The sequence below is a fragment of the Martes martes genome, assembly GCF_963455335.1.
Source record: "Martes martes genome assembly, chromosome: 12".
NCBI lineage: Eukaryota > Metazoa > Chordata > Mammalia > Carnivora > Mustelidae > Martes > Martes martes.
In genome coordinates, this window is record NC_137900.1 from 19,826,130 (window position 1) to 19,840,981 (window position 14,852).

At 41.2% G+C, this 14,852-nt stretch overlaps 1 protein-coding gene across 3 annotated transcripts in view; it reads left to right on the forward strand.

Moving 5' to 3' along the window:
• Window positions 1–14,852, forward strand: part of TLE4 (TLE family member 4, transcriptional corepressor) — a 142,893-nt gene that overhangs the window by 61,611 nt on the left and 66,430 nt on the right. For 2 of the 3 annotated variants that reach the window (XM_080820800.1, XM_080820802.1), the window contains 2 exons: window positions 11,397–11,601; window positions 12,879–12,895. In XM_080820800.1, coding sequence (XP_080676926.1) covers window positions 11,397–11,601; window positions 12,879–12,895 — 222 coding nt within the window. The remainder of the gene's footprint in view (window positions 1–11,396; window positions 11,602–12,878; window positions 12,896–14,852) is intronic. The other variant, XM_080820801.1, reaches the window with a different exon arrangement.

The following is a 14,852-nucleotide window of genomic DNA, read 5'->3' on the forward strand; positions in this document are numbered from 1 at the left end:
AGTGCAATCATCTACCCAGTGACTGGGGGCCTGGTGTTAACAAAGTATCCTGGATTCCTTCAGTTATTCTCATGCCCTTCTCCTTCCATAACCGTGTCTTTTCATGCTGCCTCAACTTACCTTCAGTCCTTCTACTCTTTATGACTTGTATTGCCACAGCCCTAATTCAAGTCATGGTGCGTTTTTGATTTGAGCCCATATTACCTCCCGTCTGGTCTCGATCTCTCTTCTTTCATCTGGGGCACTCTGCCAGTCTCACATAAGCATTCTGTATTTTAAACATTTTAAAATTATTTAATACTCTAGCTTGCAATACTGATTAGTTTTTATTTAAACCAATGGAATAAATACTCAAAAATAGATCCATTCATATACATCAGAGGGGCATGTAGCTCAATGGGGGGGAAAGATGGCCACTAATAAGTACTACTGAGGGGATAGTTGGTTTTTTTTTTTTAATTTTTGTTTATTTATTTGACAAACAGAGATCACAAGTAGGCAGAGAGGCAGGCAGAGAGAGAGGAAGGGAAGCAGGCTCCCCGCTGAGCAGAGAGCCCGATGCGGGGCTCCATCCCAAGACCCTGAGATCATGACCTGAGCCGAAGGCAGAGGCTTTAACCCACTGAGCCACCCAGGTGCCCCGATAGTTGGTTATTCTTGCCGAAGAAAGGAAATTGGGTCCACCTATCTCCTCATTTGCAGAAGTCAATCCAAAAAGCACACGAAAGACAGAACCTTAAAACTTTCAGGGAAAAAAAAAAAGAATCTTTATCTTGGGGTAGAGAAGTATTTTTTAATTGGTCACAGCTGAAACCATAAGAAAAAAGACTGACGTTATTACCTAGTTAAAATTACGAACACCCGTTCACCTAAAGGTGAAGTAGAGAAAGTGGAAAGACAGGCCCCAGAAACAGAAAATACTGGCAACACATACAACCAGCAAATGATTGCAATCCAGCTTCTGTCCATTATGGACAAACTAGAAGTTTAATTTGAAAGACAAAACTAGAAAAACTCACCACGGCCTAAAGCTCTCCTTATTCTTACATGAAAGTCTAAATTCCTTTCTGTCCCTAACCTGATTCCCATATTTCTCTTCTCCCATACTTTTCTCTTGCTCCCTGGGCTCCCACCAGACATTCTTTTGCTTCGTTGGTCATCTCAGGGCCTTTCTGGTTCTGGGCCTTTGCGTACCTGTTTCTCTCTTGCCTGATTCCTTTCTCCCAGCACTCTGCAAGGTGCTCTTCTTCTTCTTAACTTTCATGTCTTAGTTTAGAAATCACTTCCCTAGAGGGGCAGTCTCTTGATTCTTATGAAGGATTGCTTACCTCTTAGGGTCAGACCTCCCTAGTTAAGAAAGGCCCCCATGAGGCAGCGAGTGCCATCACTGGACTGGATGGTGGGGGCTCGTGCTTCATTCTTGATACTGATAAAATCTGCTGACTCACATGTGTGTGGGTGTTGGACTATAAGATTCTAAAGCCTGTTCCTGCGGGGTGGGAGGATTCCCACCCCACCAGGCAATTCTCTAACACCAGTTGGGTGGCCCGTAATTCAGCTAAATTCTGATACTATCTATCTGAAGATAGCATCCTGGCTTAGCCCTGCAAGACAGCTTCCCGCCACCACCATCCCCTCCTCTTCAGAAGCCAGTTGCAAGTCCAAGTTGTCACCTTCCAGTTCCCGTTCCCTTCTTGGGTTCCAAGGTCACCGTCCAGTCACCTTCCAGCTTCCAGTTCCCTTCTTGGGTTCCATTAATTTGCTACAGCAGCTCACAGAACTCAGAGAAACATTTTAGTTACAAGATTAGCCATGTATTGTAAAAGGATATAACTCAGGAACCAGAAGATAGAATAATACGATTTAAACAAAATATGGGGAAAGGGTGTGGAGTTTCCTGCGCTCTCCTAGTGCACATTTTCTCTAGCTCTCCCCAGGTGTTGGTCAGCCGGGAGGCTTTCCCAACCCTGTTCTTTTGAGTTTTTCATGGAGGCTTGGCATGATTGATTAAATCATCCGTCAGTGGTGAGGGGACTCAGTCTCTAGCACACTCCTCTGCCCTGAGGTCAGAGAGTGGGGCTGAAGTTCTAACCCTCTAATCACATGGTTCTCTTAGCAACCCGCCCCTCAGAGTCACCTGATTAACATAACAAAAAACACCTTTGCTGCTCTCCTTGCTTGGGAAATCTCAAGGGTTCTTTGTGCCAGAAATAGTGGACTAAATGTATAATTCTTACTATAAATCACAACATCACAATCTGGTTCAGTGTTTTTCAATTGTGAGTCAGACTCATGAGTGTGCAATGAAGTCAGTTTAGTGAGCCATCGTCAGAATTTTTTATTAAGAAGTAGAAGAGGATAGAAAATATTACAGGAAGCTACACATACTATTTGATATTGCTAATATTTTGTTTTGTTTACATGTGTATTCTCTGCAGATACGTGCATGTCCACACATGTACAGCACACACATGAGTTTTGGTCAAAATGTTGGAAAGCAGCTCATCTCGGTGTCATCGGAAATTCATTCTACTTTTGAAGGTTAATTGCAGGATTACTGAAGAACGTAAAGTAGATAGGCTTTTTAAACACAGCTTGGCTTGGGGCACCTGGGTGGCTCAGTGGGTTAAAGCCTCTGCCTTCAGCTCAGGTCATGGTCCCAGGGTTCTGGGATCGAGCCCTTCGTCGGGCTCTCTGCTCAGCGGGGAGCCTGCTTCCCTTCCTCTCTCTCTGCCTGCCTCTCTGCCTACTTGTGATCTCTGTCTGTCAAATAAATAAAAATTAAAAAACAAAACACATCATTTAAACACAGCTTGACTTTTTCAAAGCACTCTGAAATAACTAAAGAACACTTTCCTGAGCAAGATCCTCTCACTTGGTGACTTTAACAACTAAAACCCAAAATAGAAACATTGGTTTCAGCAAGATATATGTTAAAAAGCTCTTAAATTTTTTTTTAAAGCTTAAATAAATTTCCAGGAAATTTTATTTCTGTTATTAGTTTGCTTAGAACTACCTTTTCTAGTAAACTTTGGACCACTTCAGAAAAAAAATTCTAGCAGGATCTCTGATGGGAAAGTTAACATAATGTTAATTCAGATTTGGAAGATTTTTTCCCCCTCCTCTTCTTGCCATTATCAGTTTGTGAGTTAAACTGCAAATTAAGACAATAGAATTCTTGGCAGAGGAGTCACAGGATTGCTTACTTTGCTTGTTACGTGTTTTCCTCGTAAAGACCAGTGCAGGGAGCTTGAAGAGCACAGAGACCTGTGGTGTTAGTATGAGAAACCTCCTTGCAGTGATAATCTTTGGGTTGTTCTAAATGTAGGTCCTGCCCCTGTAGTAAATCTCCTTCATGTTTTAAGTCGTTAGAGTGAGTTACAGATAAATTTCGGTTGAAAAATTCCTTGTTTTGTTCTTTTTATTCTTGCTTCTTTCCATATATTCACTTATTGGCTTTTGCTAGATGTTTTTGTTAAAAGCAAGAACTCTTGGGGCACGTGGGTTGCTCAGTCGGTTTTAAGCTTCTGTCTTTGGCTTGGGTGGGCTCAGGCTCTCCACTCAGTGGGGAGTCTAGTCCCTTTCTCCCTCTGTGCCTCTTCCCACTTGTGTGTTCATTCTCTCTCCCTCTCAAATAAATAAAAAAGGAAAAAAAAAAAAAAAAAAAGCAAGACCTCCCAATCTTTTGTCCAGAAGGGCACATCTATTTTTCCCATCCCAACAACTACAGAGAAGTAGAAAGAATAGTAAAATCAAGACTGTTGTACTCATCACCTAGACTAAACCAGTTAACATTCTATCTTTTGTGTATGTACTGAACTGTTTGAACGGAGGAAGCCATCGTGATGATGGTTCACCTTGTGATACATCGCCATGCATCTTCTATAAACAAGGGTGTTTTCCTCTATAACGATGATACAGTTAACACATCCATATACAGTGTATTTTTTGTGTTCCCAGTTCTCCAGTCCGCAAAATGTCTGTGGTAGCACTTTCTCTTCCCAACAGTCCAAACCCCCGCACCCCCAATCTGTGACTCATACTCACAAATGTCTTTGTTCCTTGGTCTCTGCAGTCTTCTCTGAGGTAGAATAGTTCCCAAACCATTTACTTTACGACTTGGGCATTTTAGAAGACTCTGGACCAGTCTTGTGGCATGTCTCAGAACCATGATTTGTCTGATTGTTTCCTCATGTTTGGATTCAGGTTAAGTATTTTTAGTAAAAATACTACCTGGGTGCTGGTGTATTTATAGTTGTATCACCTTATTGGTGAAGCTTGAAGCTTGGTAATCTGTGGGTTGATGTTTGACAGTGAATCATTTGACCCCCAACAACTTCTTACCCATTGGTTTTAGCCTTGGTTGATGTTATTAATACAGTTGGGGTGGTGAAGTGGTAGATTTTAAATTCTTTTCCCTTTTAAATTAATTTTCTGTAAAGAAGAACTCCCCCTGCCCCCTCATCCTCCTATGTGCGTGTGCGTGTGCGTGTGTGTGTGTGTGTGTACAGACTTCTGGATACCTTTTCCGGTGATAGCAGTCACCATGTATTGTTTATTTTTTGCCAAACTCTATGCTAAGGATTTTACATAAACAATCTCAGAATTCTCCCAGCACCCTCAGGGGATAGATTTTAAAACTGTTCCCACTTTGTACATGAAGACACTGAGGCCCAGAAATGTTAAGTGAGTGGCTCTTCCTTACATAGATGGTGATGATCCCAGCTTGGTGGCTCTGATGGCCTCTTCATTATCCTGCATCACTGACTGCCTTTCAGGATCTCTTTTCTCAGATTCAGCCCAGCCCCCACAGACCATGTCCTTACCAAAGGGCATCTTCACAGTTCAGAGTGTAGATACCAGCCCAGTCCTCGGCCCTTCCATGGGCTTGCTACTCCATTTCAGAGTCTGTTGCCTCCTCTTTCCCAGCTTTTCTCAGTCAAGGTCACTGGGTCCCCCATTACTTCTCTCAGCATGGTGTCTCCTGGTTAGCTCAGGCACACATGCTCTGTACCCACGTTGGCCAGCCGGTGTAAGAATGTTGTGAACTTGTGAACTGTTCCCTAGTCCTTGGCCCCAGAATGCCCCACAGCCTCACCAATTTTCTTAGGGTACCGTGGACCCCACTCCTGGAAACTGTTTCTTAAGATGTGTTAAATGTGTTAGAATCTGTTAGAGTTATTATTCCTCATGATGCTTTTAAATTGTCTGAAGTTCTGCCAGTCAGGACCCCTTCTGGTTGGCCCAGTGTCCTAGTTGTCACTCCCCATTAGTTAGATTTAGATAGCTTCCTTCCTGGCACAAGAGCTCTGAGGCTCACCATGCACTTTTTTTTTTTTTTTTAAAGAAACCAAAATATGACACTAAGTGTGCTCATTGCCACTGGTGTATCATTGTTCTGAGAAAGATGCTCTCTCTTTTTTTTTTTAGGATTTTTTTTTTGTGGTTGATAGCATAGTAGAGATGAGAGTAGTGGGCAAGAAAATCTCTGCCTGGTTTCCAGCTGGAGTTGTCCAGAATTGCTAGGGATATGAAGCTCTGAATTTATTGTGCTCCTACTTGATCATTGGCCTCTCGGGCCCTGGCAATCCAGCAGTTGGGGACATTCAATTAAAAATAATTCCTCCTTGGCACACCTGGGTGGCTCAGTGTCTGCCTTTGTGTCTGCCTTTGGCTCAGGTTGTACTCTAAGGGTCCTAGGATTGAGCCCTGTGTAGGGCCTCCTGCTCAGCAGGGAGTCTGCTTCTCCCCCTCCCTCTGCCCCCCAACTCATGCTCTCTCTCTCTCAAATAAAATCTTAAAAAAAACAATTTCTCTTTTTGTAGAAAGAAAACATTTCAAAAAACATTTCCTGTGAACTTGATTCGCTCATGGGTCCTTTTCTACCCTTCATTCCAAACTTAAAACTGCAGGGAAATAATTCTTTGTTATAGAAACTCCAGTAAAAAGCTATTAACAGAATTGAGGCTGTGTCTACTATTCATTGCTGTATATTTTCAGAAGTAATTACTGGCTATTTTTCAAAATTAAATTAATTATCTTAATGGAATGCTTACTTGTCTAAGTTTAAAGTTCACTCCATTTTAATGTTTATTCTCTTGAATGGCCCATCAAGGGAACTGCGGGGGGGGGGGGGGGGGGATTTTTATTTTGTATTGTGGTTTGAGATAAGGGAGTGTTTTGGGGTTTTTTTTTTCCCTTTTTACCCTCCCCCCCTTTTTAATTAAGTAACTAAAAGATAGTAACAGCCTTGGGGAGCTCAGTGAGAATTTTTCCAAGATACGTTATCTTTCTTGGTAGGTTTTTCTCAATTATGGTTACATAGAGTGTATTGTATTTTAATGTTTACTTGGTACTACACTCTATGTCGTTCTTTTTGATTTTTGGCTTTTTTTTTTCTTATAAAGTAATTTTTTAACTTGTTTATAATTATATGGTGATTTGTCTTAAATTATTTTAGTAACAAGTCAGTGTTGAACTATGTATTCTTAATATACATTGCCTTTCCTTCCATCTTTAAAGAGCAAGAAGTTTTATGTTTCTTAGCAGGACTGTAGTAGCATAAAGTAGTAAACCTTGAAGGTTAATTGCTCTGTAATTAACAGGGATGGGGCAGAGACCAGAGGTCAGGAGTCACCATGGAGCAACTTCAGCAAGCTTTCCTTGTGTTGTAGGGCAACCCGTTAGGTTATGCTGCTCTCAGCTTCTAGAATAATATTCAGTGAAACTGAGTTTGGTAATCTGCTTTGAGTTTTCCTCTGTCAATGAGAAGACTTGACAGAGATTCTTTTTTGCATTGAATTCTTGAATGTTATTTGAAGTTTGATAGATAGAAGCCATTTTTTTTTTTCACCCTAGGAAAGGGCGGGGTTCAGTGGATTTGTTGATGACTCACTGCTTTTATTTAAAGAAGATGGTGTCTTATATGTTTGTGTTATTGACTAACCAGGAGTCATTATCAGTGTGCATCTGGCACTCTACTTCTAGGATAGTTTCTAAGTGTGAACTTACAAAGAAGCTTAAAAATGACCACCTAATACAGAAAGTAGCCGGTTTCATTGAAATTTAAATGTTTACATTTAAAATGTAAACATTTTAAAACATACTAAATTATTTCTGTGTATCTGTTTTACATTTTTATCATATATCTTTTGGTGACTTATTTAATTACATTCTTATTTTATAATTTATATTTTAAACACTTGATAAAGATTACTCCTTTCTACCAGGTACCTTACTGAATATGCTTTTTTGTTTGCTATTTTATATGTATAGCAGTTGACTTGTGAAATGGGTTCATGGTTAGCCCCTTCTCATTCTTTTTTTCTCTCCTAAGTTCAAGGCATATTCTGTTCATGAACTTGATTATAATTTGGATGTTGCCATTCTTAAGATCTTTGAAAGGGCTTTATAATTTTGGTACAGTAACATGTGAAACATTAAAACTTGTCAGTGCAGTATGGCATCCTAGAACAGAAAAATAGCATTAGTGGGAAAATCAGAGAAATCTGAATAAAGTCTGTAGTTTGATTAATAGTAATGCATTATGTTAATATTTTAGTTCTCATAATTTCTGTGGTTATGTAAGATACTAACTTTAATGGAAGCCAGGTAAGGGGTACATAGGAACTCTTTTCAAATTTAATTTATCAAAAGCTTTAAATGTCTGACGAAATACATATGACTAAATAGTGGTAAGTTAGGTGCCAGGGGTACAGAGACTGGAGGCTGGTCTCTTCTCTCCAGAACCTCACGGTCTTGCTGGCAAGCCAGAGGTCTTCTTAGGCATAGAAAGATGGAGAACAGTACCTGTCCAAGGCAGCCTGTGCCAGTGAATGATACAGGGAGTCCGGTGCGATAGTAGATGTTTGGGATGTTTGAGAGGCCATTGTAGAGTGGGTGGAACATGAGGTGAGCTGGCATGGATGACTATAGCTTAGTTAGGTGAAGGTGAGGTGGTTTTAAGAGATGGGAGATGACATGAATTGAGGGGGAAGACAGACCAGTGGTGATACAGTATGAATTTATCGGAATTCAAGCGAGCTGACAGGAGGCTTGTTTTAATCAAAGTATGATAAAGGTCTGATGGGTATGGTGGTGGTAGAAATACAAGGAATTGAGAATTGATAGGATTTGGTGATTAAGGATGTAGGAGCACAGAAGAAAAACAAATCAGTGGGGGCTGGTTAACCTGGGCCAGTGGATGTTACCTAGGGCGTTTGTGTTAAACATTTCTGTTTTAACATAATGCTGGACTGCTAAGCAGAGTTATGTGGCAAGAAGTTAGACCTGGGCTACCAGAGGGTGGGAGAAGAACAAAAGGTTAAGGACTGTCACTCTTTAGTGAGCAGGAGAAGAAAAAAACCAAGGAAAGCTAATGGCAGAACATTGCAGACAGGTAGGAGAGGCCTTGGGGTCACTGCGGTATTCCTGCAGCAGGTAGAGGAAAGTTTCAACAAAGATATACTGTCTATGGCTGCGTGTATGCCAGAGAGAAAACTGTAAAATCTTGAACCAGTTGCTGTCTAGGTGCTCATCAGTTTCATGAGAAGGTGGGTCTGGAATCCAGATTATAGGGAGTTAAAGAGGAAGTGTGTGTGTGTGTGCGCGCGCGCACGCACTCGCGCATGGGCACCCAGGGGCGGGTTCCTGAGAAGTGGAAAGAGCAAATTTACACTAGTTTTTAGTGAAGTTTGGCTCTGCAAAGTCAAGGACATAGACACACACACACACACAGAGTCCAGTAACTGAAGAGGGCAAAAAAGGTTATTTTAATTAAATTTAACAAACATTTATCAAGTGCCAGTTATGTACAGGGCACACATTAAGGGCAGTGGAAGACACAAAAAGTGATTAAAAAACAGTGTTTTTTCCCTTCTGAAAAAGTGCTAGCCCAAGTTCTTTTGGCGTTCGCTCTGCAGTTCATCTCAAAATTCTAGGGCTGCTGGTATCCCGCTGGCTAGCTGAAGGCCAGAATCAGTGACAGTACAACTGAAGGTGGGGGGAGCCCTGGACAATCAACAGCATTGAAAGGAGGAGGGATGGACAGCTGACATGGCCTCTGTAGGCGGGGAAGGGTCTTGGCCTCAGAAAGGAAAAGGGCCCCTCCTTCCTCACAGATGGACAGATGGGGAGAAGAGAAGAAGCTGGTGTCAGAGAGGCTTTGAGGTGGGATGGTGAGGCTCTCAGGAAGTCCCTCCTGTGAATGGCTTGTGCAACAGACTCAGGGTGTCTTTTCTGCCCTTGAAATGGTCCTGGTTGGGTGGAAAAATGAGGGTGATAGTGCTCATTTTTTGCCCTGAGAGAGAAAAATAGAAGTGAAACACCTGGATCATTGAAGGTATTGTTTCCGACTGAGGCTTTTTTTTTTTTTTTAATGTCTAATGAAATCGAAGGACATACTTTGAAACTGCGCAGGTATTCCGAGTCTCAGTGCGTGCAGGGAGCCAGGGTTTGCGTCAGATACAGACTCGCAGAGCTTAGCGTCTGGGAAGGGTGATAAGACAGACACATTTGCAGGCTCTTAATAAATGCTCACCAACTGAACTCTGATCTGAGGTACGAAGTGGCTGCGTGCCCGACCCATACACATGAAGTCTTAGGAGATTTAGAGGAGGAAGGGAATTGGAGCAGTTTCTGGTGATTGCTGTTGAATAAGGTTTTGAGATAAACTTGCCAAATATTTGCCTTGTTTTCTTCATAGACGTTATTTTCTGGACATTTAGAAAATACGATCATGTGCTCATACTTTTTGATCACAGCTAAGTAATAGTGTATAAAAAATTATGAACATTACTTTGGCTACTCAAAAGGAGAAGTACACCGCGTTGAACTATCCAGTTAGGGGGTGCTTTGCGGGACTGTGGGGTGGCTGTCAGTTGGTGGAGTATCGGGATAACGGCTCTGATTTCGATGTTATATATGTAAACTTGCTTTAAAAGTATTAGTACCTTAAAAAAAAGTGTTAGTACTTTATTTTATTGATTGTATTTTAAGTGCATGTCGCGAGAAAACAGTTGCAGGTCACTTGGAGAAAAGAGCTAATTAGTGCTGTACTTTGACTTTTATAGTCAGACACAGGAAGACGACAGGTAGAGGGGAAGAGGAAGGAAATAAAAGTGATTTGGGGAGGAAGAAAGAACCATTCACTTTTTTCTTCGAAGTATTTTCTTTAAATATTAAAAAAAGGCATTTCAAGATCCTTTTTATCTGTGAAGGGGCGCAGCATACGCGGTCCTGCTTGAAAGATTCTAGAAGACCGTTGGGCTATCATAGGATAGATCTGACAAGTGATTTACTTGAAGGCATTAATTAAAATGCAATCGCTGCAAAAGTTAGTCTGAGAATTCCTCAGCACTTCTTCTCCTGGAACACCATTAAGCAGGTCTCCAGTGGAAGGGGGTTCCTGTGGAAGGACATACTTAACTTGGGAGATCTCCCCTCACCTCCCTCTCCTCCTCTCCTCCTCCCCGCTCGGAGGATGCGGCCAGGCCTGCCCAGAGCAGTTCCTGTAGCCCAGCGTGATGTGGCCTCTGCTGAGGTCAAGCACTCCCGTTCCAGCCTCTCGAGGGCTTTCTCCATGTGTCGCCAGTGTGCTGGGGAAAATGACTTTAAACTCTTGTCAGCACGGTTACCGGTGCATGCATCACAGTCCCACTCAGATAAACCTGTCACAACACAGAGGCGGCCGCTGGAGAAGAGTGCGAGGGCAGGCCTCTAGCTTTCCGTTCGAGCATCACTAAACGTGCACAGAGTGCCCAATTATTTCAGCATTATTGAGCAAGCCTACAGGAGGACCCCAGCCTTGCTACATTAGATTTTCTTTAGTAATTTGCTCAAGTACCGCTGAGGACACTTAAAGGGCTTAAAACGGTGGCTGCAACCAGTTTCCTTTTCTGGGTTGTTAATTCAGGTTTTCTCTTTCAAATTAACTCTCGCTGCATGCTGTGCAGCGGCTCTGGGAGAACTGTTTAACACTAATTTTCTCAATTTTCAGCTTTTTTTGTTCAACATAACTGCTTTAACAGTTAGTCACGTATATGTTTTGATTAGAAATGTACGCTAGCAAGACCGTATGTTTGGGAGAACAAAATACAGACATTTTGTTGAAGAAATCTGAGTTTCAGCTATTAAAAGGTACTTAGCTAATTTCACTATTTAAAAATTAAGTTCCTTACAGTAGGGTGCAAACCCCCCAAATCTACGTTAAAAAGAGCGTTTCTCCACTCTACGTCTCCCTCCCTCCCTCCCTTTTCTAAAAAATCTGTATACGAAGGACAAATCCTTCCTTCGTGGGTGCTGGGTTTTCCATGATCTTTTTGCACCTCGTTTCTTTTCATGGCGGGGGGACGCGGTTATAGGGAACAAGTTCAATATCTTTGTCTCATTCCTCACAGCAGCAACAACTCCAGGCCCAGCATTTATCACATGGACATGGTCTGCCGGTGCCTCTGACCCCACACCCTTCGGGGCTTCAGCCCCCTGCCATTCCTCCCATCGGGAGCAGTGCTGGCCTTCTGGCCCTCTCCAGTGCCCTGGGAGGCCAGTCCCACCTGCCAATTAAAGACGAGAAGAAGCACCATGACAACGATCACCAAAGAGGTGAGTGATTTTCTCGAGATGTCAGTCTGCTGTTACCTGCCTGCCACCCAGGGTGGGTCCCAGATACCATTGTTTATTCTGTCTCTGGATTTAATTTTCCCAGTGACTACACAAAGGATTTCTGCTGGAAGGTAAATGAATGATTGGAAGCAGTCTTTTTCCAGAGGATCCCCTGGTGGTTGGCAACAGTGAATGCAGTCCCCAAAGGCAAGGGGTCCTATTTCCTGGTTATTGCCTTTGATCCCGTGCTCCCTCCTATGTTCCCCAAGTCTAAATCAGTCGTGAAATCCCACAGTGCTCTGTGTTTGAAATAGTGAGTGGCATTAATAGCTGATTTTGACCTCTTCTATTTGGGGAATCTATTTTGGGGAAGGCTTACTGATAAAGACTCACTTGATAATTTGACAGTCAATTATTATTTATAAGTCAGGTCAGCCTATATGGTGTAGTAAAAATCTCTCAGGTAAGAAAACAACTTTAGTAGTCTTAGTAATTGAGAAAGTGCAGCCCAAATTAATGAAATCTGTTGGTTTAACTACCTCTCTCACATAGGCTGTCTAGAACCTTGAAATTAACTCATTTCTTCCTATAAGAACAACACAACTGTTTATGCTAATAACTGATTTAAAGGACAGTTGTGCTCCTTCTAGATTGGTTTTCTCCCTCCATTAAAGTATCTGAGCGGTTCAGAGATACTTGATGTGACCATGTTTGTATGGTGCTTACTAATAGTTTTTATTAGCTGCAGAAAAGCAAATGAAGAAGTCTCTCCCAGCATTCCTTTGTGGGAATTTAGTTAGCCCATGGGTGGTTGATTGGTTAAGAAGGGTGTGGTTATAATTAAAGCCTCATATCTACTCCTGTTTCAGTGTCATTACTGTGAATTACAATCTTGGGTAAATGATTTTTATCACATAAATATAAATTTCCCATATCTGATGTTGGAAGCACTGTAATATTTCTCATCCAGTTACATTAATGCTATGATGCAGGGCTGAAGCATGACTGTGAACACTTTTTTAAGTGGACAAGTTGATAAGGAGTGTAAATAATCTGAATATCCAGCTTTAGTTTCTGAAATTGTGTCAGAGGTAGATTGGCGCTTTGTGGATCTCGTTGAGCAGTATTAATAATTAACTTTACTGCAAAGATGACATCTGTGCCATTTATTATTTAGCAGAGATCAAGTTTGATAAATGTATGATTTTATGTAAACTAACTGGTACTTTTTTTTTTTCTTCTTCCCACCACCTGTGTTGCTGCTGTTTGGCCTGTAGACAGAGACTCCATCAAGGTAGGACTCAACTTCACAGATGAAGGGATGGCTTAGAAGGTCTCTAAATGATTTGAATAAATCTAGCAATGATGAATTCTCTGAGATTTACAGAATGATTTGGTGGGCTTTACCAAAATGTGGTTAACTGTATTTTTGACTACTATCAGTTGCGTGTGGTTGAAATTTTTGAAAATATTGGTCTCATTTTTCTATCACAATTGGATTTATAGTCCAGGATGGAACTATGGAAAATCTGCCTCACATTGCTTCTTTCATTATGTCTTGCTTTGTGAGGAAGAATAACTTTTTCTCCAGTTAGGGTTTGACTATAAGATAAATAATAATGAAAAGTAAATAAATTGATTTATACAAAATATACATTAGTTTCATTTTAGAAAACAGTTCCATCCTACAAAACTCCCTAACAAAATGTTTGAAAGCATTCTTCTCTGCCAGAAAGATATTTATTTATTTAACAACATCTTGTGTTCCAGTATAGCAAGTTATTCTCCTTAGGGTTTGCATCTCTCTTATCTGCCTCTCTATCTCTTTACAGACAAGTTGTAGGGAAAGAGGAAAAGTATGTAGGGCCTAATGATTTGGATGTGCTTGTGTAACACCAGAATGGATGTGCTAACGATGCCTGAATTTATAGAGTAAGCAAACAAGAAAAACTGGCTACCATGGCAGGAATTGAGGAAAATACGAAAATTGCTTGATCACTTTTGAGCCAGGCACAATGTAAATACGCCACTGTGTTATGCGTAATTGCCTGTATATATGTGTTCTGTAGAGATTAAAAGGACAAGGCAGTTCTCAAGATTGGCCAGTGCACAGATGCTGTCAAATCCTTTCCTTGTATTTTGCAACAACTGTTTTAGAACATAGTCAGCTACTTGTAGTTTTTAATGAAGTTATGCGTGTGACGACTAAAGTCTTCCCCTGAAACCACCTGTGCTGTCACTTTGAACGCCTCTTTACTCCTTGTCTTTTTTCCCCAAAGCCTTACATAATGGAAAATAAAAATTAAGTATCTATTTTACCCTTCAAGAGTCTTTGGAATTTGAAAGGGCATCTGTACACCCATAGAAATGTCAACATTTACAGTTGGAACTGCACACACTGAATTATTTAATTATGCTTTTACAGTTGTGTATTTTGTTGTGTAATATGCATATCAGGACCTAGATTTTTTAAAAAGCAGTTTTGATCTGAGTGTTCCACACATGTGTACTTAGGAAGTGGTAGGTAAATGCCTTGACCAGGATTAGCTGATAGCAGCTGTTGGAAAGCCTGTCTAGTTTTTCTGGGGCCAATAATATAAACATTCCCTGCCTTCTTATGATAAATACATACCTTAAGGCAGGCCAGTGAACTAAACAAAAGCCTCCTCTCCTGCCCCACTCTGAGAAGACTGTGAAAATATTTATACTCCAGTGCACACTTTTGTGTCAATTACATTTTATATTCCCTTATGCCAGAGTAGGGCGTATTTTGAAATCATCTATAATCATTCTGGATGAGTCTGGGAGTGAGTGTCTATATAGCTAGAAGCCAGGGGGAAAACAAAGAGGAAATAGAGGTGGATGATTTGGCCTTGATTTATTATGGAACAGTAGCTATAAATAGATGTTTTTGTTGGGTACGGTTCTCAAGATTTGAAGTTGTGTCAGTTTTGGGGCTGTGCTCTGGCTTTGCAAGGTGAAACAAGTTTGCTAATTTTCGTAAATGTGTTCTGTGATGCTCAGAGAAGCAGTTAGTTGCTTGTTCCATTGATCGTCCTCATCCTCCCTTAAGTGGCTCCTGGTTAAGAGGGGCTTTTTATGATTGTCTGCTGTGTGACTTGAGATGGTTTTTATCAGCCAGAGCGTGCCAGTTGCCTGCAGCTGGAGTCAGGCTTGTATGAAATAATTTATTCATGCAGGATAATGCTCCTTAACATTTAACAGGTAATGAACGTGACATAAATTTCCTT